General features: G+C 42.7%; 2 protein-coding genes across 2 annotated transcripts; one reads left to right on the top strand and one right to left on the bottom strand.

The window, feature by feature from the left end:
• Window positions 1-1121: 1121 nt before the first annotated feature.
• LOC132474704 (uncharacterized) lies at window positions 1122-2439 on the bottom strand. Its single transcript, XM_060075536.1, has 3 exons — window positions 2045-2439; window positions 1626-1919; window positions 1122-1515 (listed from the first exon to the last, which is right to left on the bottom strand). The coding sequence occupies exons 1-3, from the start codon at window positions 2092-2094 to the stop codon at window positions 1122-1124; spliced, it is 738 nt and encodes a 245-aa protein (XP_059931519.1). The 5' UTR covers window positions 2095-2439.
• A 1204-nt stretch (window positions 2440-3643) lies between these two features.
• LOC132475283 (zinc finger MYM-type protein 1-like) lies at window positions 3644-6940 on the top strand. The gene is made up of 3 exons (XM_060076321.1): window positions 3644-4013; window positions 4225-4920; window positions 5009-6940. Exon 3 carries the CDS (start codon window positions 5071-5073, stop codon window positions 5974-5976), a length of 906 nt encoding a protein of 301 aa, XP_059932304.1. The 5' UTR covers window positions 3644-4013; window positions 4225-4920; window positions 5009-5070; the 3' UTR covers window positions 5977-6940.
• Window positions 6941-7530: the final 590 nt, after the last annotated feature.

The following is a 7530-nucleotide window of genomic DNA, read 5'->3' as shown; positions in this document are numbered from 1 at the left end:
TTGAGAGGCAACTAGTGACAGCTGGGAACGGGGATGAGGTGACACTCCCATCATCCATTACGTCTCTATACAAAGATTTTGACTTTGATCAACTCTCCGCACAGTTGCGCATGTTGCCAGACACGATTAAGACATCTGCACTTCAAAATGACAAACTGTCAGTGAGAGTAATAAGCAATGCAATGAATGCTGTTCCTGTCGCAAAAGACCTGCTGCCCGAAGTACACAAACTTCTGAAACTTTTTTTCACCATCCCAGTCAGTATGGCATCAGCAGAGCGTTCGTTTTCCACACTTCGTCGACTGAAATCATACCTCCGATCCACAATGACACAAAAAAGACTGAATGACTTGATGAACTGCCATATTCACCGTGACATTCTGGAGGACATCGACATGACAGCCATCGCTAAGGAGTTCGTGCAGGCCAATGACAGACGCAGGCAGGCCTTTGGGAAGTTTTAAGCGTAGGTCAATGGTTTTATTAGCACCGCCGTGTGCACTCTTCTTTGTTCAATGTTTTTATACTGCATTGTACTGATACAAGTGAGTTTATGTTGAGTTAACATCTTACTGTGGTGCTTTTGTTGTGTATTGTTGGCTGATTGAGCATTTTATTCTGCACAGTTATGTGCTGGCATGTTGTGGGCTTAAGTCATGACCATTGATTCCTCTATGTAGGCTAGCCTTCTGTGCTGTGTTGACTGTTTTGGCAATTTGCGCTGGCATATTTTGGACTTGGGTTATTAGTGTTGTTGGCTGTTTGGACATTTAAAGTAAAATCATCCTGGCAAAGTGATTCTCTCTCTCTCTCTCTCTCTCTCTCTCTCTCTCTCTCTCTCTCTCTCTCTCTCTCTCTCTCTCTCTCTCTCTCTCTCTCTCTCTCTCTCTCTCTCTCTCTCTCTCTGGTACAAGCAAGCAGTTTCAGTTGCGTTACCACCGAGGTACCTTTCTTGTGCATTTTATTCTGCGCTGTTCTGTGCTGGCTGACGTGACTGATGGCATTACGTGCGTGTCCTCGTATACCGTGCATAGCCTTGGCTATGGATAATGTCGGACCTAAAATGTTGGTGACCCCCTCTTGCGATTGTGGCCCCCCCTTGTTCAAACACGTTCCGTGGTCTATGGCGGGAGGTACACGTAGTGCAGTGCCGCCATGTGCATCTCATTGTCGATGTCCACGATACCTTCGCTCTCCAGGAAGTTGAAGAGTTCATAGTATACGTTGGACATTCCTCGCCACAAATCCCCCCAGAGCCGTTCGATGCGCTGGTTGTGGGTGCTTCTCCCCCGGAGAGCACTACCTCTCTTTGACCCTCTGAACAAGTTCATCATGAGGCAGACCGAGTTGTTCTCACCTCCGTGGTCAGTCCTGACCCTCGAAGGCACGCCATACTTCGCCACAGCACTCAGGAAGCTCTCCATCACCGTGCTGCTCCGGTTGTTATCGGAGGCTCGGAGGAACACAACCAACCGGCTGTATCCATCGATGGCCCCATGGATAACAATCCTCCACCTGAAACAGTGAAAATATAATTTAGATGAACAATACATAGCCTACGGAGACAAATTAACCACACCTTTAAAGCGAACACCAAAGTCTGGTATGCTAATGTTAATATCTACCTTATCAACTTGTGGTTGCCATCGATGTGCCACAAGGAGTTTGGGCCAGCAACTCTATATGCCCTTCTTTGCAGTGTCTGGGACATTGTTCTTGCTGCAGCTGCTGCAGGGTTCACCCTCAGCATGCTTGAACGCACTCTGCTCCTTTGAACATTAATTTGCTGCGCACGCAGCTGCGCCCTCACAGACTCTGGAACGATGCGGTCATTCCCAGCCACTGTCTCCCTGATGAGGTCATCCAAGGCAGCATCTGAGCAGGTGGAAAATGTCCCAGCGCGCCTCAGGTTGAACTGCCTATAACATTTGCACATAGAGGTAATGTTAGACCTACGGTATTTCGATGTGCTTTTGCACCTTCAACCAGCCCTCCAGGATGATAACAATTGAGACAAGAGGGAACTGCCATTATTTAAACATACCTTAAACGACGGCTCAGTGTACGAACAGAGACACCCAGAATCTGTGCCATCTGTTTCCCAGTGAAACCACAGGTCCTCAAAAAACACAGTTGCTCCTGTGATATTTTGAACTGTGGGGGACCACGACCTCCGGTCCAAATGAGAGGTGCCTGGTAGCCTGAGAAATATAACAGATTGATGATGTTTACACACCAGGGTATCTATGTTTTAAGTTGAAATTTAAAAAAGGACTTAAGAACTTTTTAAGACGGAATAGTCAGAAAACAAACCATAAACTGAGTCATTTAGGCGTTGATTAATAATCCTATCAGCAGCCCCATGCAAGCATACCTTGTTGTCCCGGTGTGGTAGGCACAGATCTCCGAACTTCAGCTATAATTTCCCGAACATCTCGAATTATTAGATCAGCTGAGGAGATGTCAAGCAGCCTTCCCCGTGACCACAGTAGGGTCCTCTCCATGGTTTCCAACCTGAAAGTTTAAAAGGTTTCGTGAAATTAGGAAAAAAATGGTAACTGTGAAGCTACCCCACACCTAGTGGTAAGGGCGCATTAATATCTGCCTGAGCGAATTAACACGCAAGCAAATATATATATATAGGGGAATTCAGAACACCCTTTTTTCGTTTTAGGGGGAACAGTAAAGTGGTGGGATCAGTGCAGATAAGCGACAGCATGGAGCTATTATGAGCGACAACCGTCACTAAACGATGCGAGTTTTGCATGTGCAGAATTATTTCATGAATTTTGGTTTGCAATGAACATAGAAAATAATAGCCTACTTGTCACAAAATAAGTTGTTAACATTCATTCTTGTAATCCTAAAGTTCCACCCACGCCAGAAGTGACTGGATAACGATACCCATCTAAGGAACGGTTACTTTATAACTTACGCCCCGTCCACACTAACCCGGGTAAATAGAAAAACGCACATTCGCAATGAAAACGATCTCCGTCCACACTATCGTTTTCATATCGTTTTCGGAATGTTCTGCATCCACGTTCCACACTGAAATGTTTTTGGTTAACAATTGTTGTCATGGTTACACGACTCCCGCCACGCCTCTCTGTTTATTACAGGCGCGCGATTAGCTGATAGTTGCCGTTGATCAGCTTGCTAATCATTTTCACTCACAAGCAAAAATATGGCTCAAACCAAAAGTACAAAGGCGAGTTTTTTTTTTTTTTTAAACGCCTCTCAAAGCAACTAGACCCGACGTTACTCGCCTACTAGTATCCAGGTTAGAGCCCAGACATGTCGTAGATCTCAACATGTTCTGTAATTACAACTATTAATCGCTCCAACGGCACTTTCCCCGAGTGATTTGTCTGCCATTGTTTCTTGTTTTGACAGTTATAAGTTACCTTCGTGACGAAGTGTCAATGTTCCGCTTGTGATTGGTTTGTTGCCCAAAAGACGACTGACGTCGGCCGCTTTCTTCCAAGTTGAACTTTTTTCAACGCAGAAAATATACGCTGGGAGAGGCGTTTAAAAAAACGGCTGTGACTTTTTCCAGAAACGCTCTGCTCCATAGGAATATAATATAAAATAAGCGCTGGCAGATTAAAAAAAACGCTAGATGTGAACACGGCCTTTAGTGTGGAAGGAGAATTATCTATTGTACAACATATAAGAATGTCGTGCATTATGGGACTATTACAGTATGAAAAGAGGTCAGAATATAAGGATTTCTTCATAAGGAAGAAATCCAAAATAGAGCCAGAGCAGGGGCAGAGCAGTCAGTCAAAGGATGAGAGCCAGGCTTCAGCTTCAGCTGTACACATAGGTATGTGAAATCCTGATGGTTCAAGTTTGTTCTCATGTTTGAACTTACTCATTTGGTTTGACTGTAACATACCACTTAGTTTACTAAGGAAAGGCTGATTGTATTATCATTTTAATCACAGTTTCTGTGGATGTACATGTGGATGGTAAAGAGGAAAGACCCTCAACATCACAAACAGATCAGGGTATGTATGAATTTACCTTCTTTAAAACATTATGTGCATTGATTCGAACTGGGATATTTCACTTATACTACAGTGGCATATACTGTCATTAAGCATGTAGACACATTTTTTAACAAGCGTGTGGACACATTTTTTAACAATGCTGGTGTGAAAAGCCTAAATGTGACAATTTGACATATAAATGAATGATACAATCTCTGTATTGCTTCAGGTGTGTCCAGTGCTGCTGACAATCCAGAGGTTCCTGCAGGCCATGCACAGGGGGATAGTGGTGTGGCAGCCCCATTTGGCGGGCTCGGACCTATTGGTATGTCTTAACAATTCATTTTTCATATGAAGTATCATATGCTTAATATTTTAGGCACATTTTATTATCATTCTAATGACAACCTATGTGTTATTGCAGAGGCAGGCGAGGCAGAGGCAGAAGATTCCTGTGATGAAGGGCCCTTACCGTCACATACACAGCACAGTATGTATGCTTTTTTTTTGTAGTGTTTTTAAACATTACAGTATCCGCTTTTATTTGGATCATTATATTAATAACACTGGTGTTTAAAAGCTAAAAGTGACAATTTGAAATAAAATTAAACTGATAGAATCTCTGTATTGCTTCAGGCGAAGATTCCTGTGATGAAGGCCCCTTACCGTCACATATGCAGCAGGGTATATATGCTTTACCTTTAAAAAAAAAAAAAAAACATTACAGTATCTGCTTTTATTTGGATCAGGATATCAATAATACTGGTGTTTAAAAGCTAAATGTGGCAATTTGAAATATAATTAAACTAATAAAATCTCTGTATTGCTTCAGGTGTGTCCAGTGCTGACAATACAGAGGTTCCTGCAGGCCATCCACAAGGGGATAGTGGTGTGGCAGCCCCTTTTCGTCGGCCCGGACCTATTGGTATGTCTTAACAATTTAACATTTAAGTCAAATCAGTGAATTAAATGACACTTAAAGGTTCTGATTCCCATACATTTGTCACTTACAGATATTTCACAGTCAAGAGCAGCAGGACCCACTCAACCCCGGTTAAAGATATATCCAAAAACCATGCAAGGAGAGAAGAGGAGGTCATTCAATCCATCTTGGTACAACACCTTTTCATGGCTTGAGTACTCACTTATGAAAGACTGCGCTTACTGCTATGCATGCAGACACTTCTCTTTGCCTAGCACGTCAGAATCCGTTTTTACCTCAGAATCCGGCTTTTCACATTGGAAAAAAGCAATGTATAAAGATGCTGGCTTTAAGGTGCATGAAAAATCAGATTCTCATATTACTGCCATGTTAGCTTGGAGTGAACACAAGAAGGCTGCACTTACAGATGCTTCTGTATTAAACATGCTCAACAATGAGTACAAAAAGAAGGTTGAAGAGAATCGCAGTTACATTAAAACTGTTGCAGATGTACTGCTTTTGACAGCCACACAAAATATGGCACAAAGAGGGCACCGTGAGTCTGAGCAATCTGACAACAAAGGGAATTTCTTAGAAATTCTTGAAATGATTGCTAAACACAATCCCATGAAAGCAACAGGCAATGCAAAATACACAAGCAATACCATACAAAATGAAATTCTGCAGTGCTTAGCCAGTATGGTGCAGGATTCCATTGTGAAAGAAGTGAAAGAGAGTGAGGTATTCTCCATCATCGCTGATGAAACCAAAGATTTGCAAAAAAAGGAGCAGCTGTCATTAGTACTTCGATATTATTACAATGGGGCTGTTCATGAAAGCTTCCTTGAAATGCAGCATGCACAACATCTAGATGCTAAGGGGCTTAGTGACATGATCATCAAGTGCTTAGAAAGCTATGGCCTTCAGTATAAATCAAACCTTGTTGGACAAGGTTATGACGGCGCCTCAGTAATGAGTGGTAAACATTCGGTGTGGCAGCCAGAATTAAGACAGAGGCTAAAACTGCGTTTTATGTCCACTGTAATGCGCACTGTCTAAACCTGGTCTTGGTTGACATTGTAAAGTCAGTTCCAGAGGCAGATTGTTTATTTTCACTGCTTGAAAAGATCTATGTATACATGTCAGGCTCTTATGTGCACCAGAAATGGCTTACTGTCCAGAAAGAGATGTATGGTGGCACACCTAGAGAGTTACAAAAATTAAGTGACACAAGATGGGCAGTAGCTTGCAGGAATTTGATGGATAGATTACCAGCTGTGTTGTGTGTTCTTCAAAATATAAGTGCAGAAAATCACAAAGACAGGTCCATTGATGCTAGAGGTCTGCTTGCACAGATTGACCTCACATTTATAGGCCTCCTTGCAACCTTCCGAAAAGTTTTCGGTGACACAAAGCTGCTTTCTGAACTGTTGCAGTCACCCTCAGTTGATTTAGCTATGGCAGCAGACATGGTGGAGTCACTTCTTGATACTTTTCAAGAGTATAGGACTGAGACATTTACTGATAAACTGTGGCATGACATAGTAGAGACAGCCAAACAGTGCAACATAGCTGTTGAGAATGTTGAGAAGAAAAGAGCACATAAAGTCAGCACCAAACTTGGTGGGTCGTATCTGTGACATGTACTATAGGCCTGCGCAAGGGTAATGCAGACAAAGATTCATTCAGGCAGGGACTACTCTACCCCATCCTTGACACCTTAGTTTCTGAAATGGAAAGAAGGTTCTCAAAAATGAACTGTTCAGTAATGAGAGGTATACAGGCCTTAAATCCTAAAAGCAGTACATTCCTCCAGGATGACCAGGTCTTTGACTTTGGAACAATATATGGGTGCGATAAGGAGGATCTTACTCATGAGCTTCACCAGGCTAGAAGAATTTTGTCAAGGAAAGCTGAGAGTGGGGCGGCACAGTTGGGAAACATCCTAGATTTAACAGTGTTTTTGGAACCATACCAAGAGGTGTTTGTTGAGCTCTTCAGGCTATGCAAAATAGCTCTAGCCCTCCCAGTCAGCAGTGCTGACTGGGAATCCCTACGAGAGCTCCCCGCGCTACGGATGGCGCGGGGAGCTCTCGTAGGGATTGGGTTTAGCGGGGTTTATTTACCGGTGCTGCTATGGTTACCGGTCTTGTGCGTTCCAACGGTTTATCCATCCGGAGGCACACAGAGTTTTGGCCGTGATATTATGTATGTAAGGGATAATGTATAGAACGCCGGTCATAAACGAGAAAATATCATCATCAGTGCCTGATGATGATTGTGTTTGCATGTGTGTGTGTTTAGGTATGCGTATATATGTGTATATGCATCACCCATCTTGATGTTGGTTCTGTTTGTCTTGTTTTTGTCCTTATTTTAACTATAAGCGTCTACTTATGCATTAGCACTTTGTAATTATTGTATTTATTGCATTGTTAATTTATCCTGTGTCCTTCCACTGCTGCTGGGCTGTTCTGCAACAAACAAATTTCTCCTACGGGAGATTAATAAAGTTGTATCTTATCTTATCTTATACATATCCCGCAAATTACATTGACAAGTTACCGGACTTGCGGAGTGATACCATAAACGTTGTTTGGGTCAAAAAAAAAA

The sequence above is a fragment of the Gadus macrocephalus genome, chromosome 16 (assembly GCF_031168955.1).
Source record: "Gadus macrocephalus chromosome 16, ASM3116895v1".
Taxonomy (NCBI): Eukaryota; Metazoa; Chordata; class Actinopteri; order Gadiformes; family Gadidae; genus Gadus; species Gadus macrocephalus.
Note: the sequence above shows the minus strand (reverse complement) of the source record. Positions and strands in the feature narration are given on the sequence as shown.

What these genes read in the sequence shown, in the direction of transcription:
- LOC132474704 (XM_060075536.1), bottom strand. Translation starts at nt 2,094, where the DNA reads ATGGCACAGATTCTGGGTGTCTCTGTTCGTACACTGAGCCGTCGTTTA. An exon ending in ACACTGAGCCGTCGTTTAAG is followed by an intron (nt 1,920 to 2,044) that starts GTATGTTTAAAT and finishes CAAATGTTATAG; the next exon opens with GCAGTTCAACCTGAGGCGCG. An exon ending in GGCAACCACAAGTTGATAAG is followed by an intron (nt 1,516 to 1,625) that starts GTAGATATTAAC and finishes TCACTGTTTCAG; the next exon opens with GTGGAGGATTGTTATCCATG.
- LOC132475283 (XM_060076321.1), top strand. Translation starts at nt 5,071, where the DNA reads ATGCAAGGAGAGAAGAGGAGGTCATTCAATCCATCTTGGTACAACACC.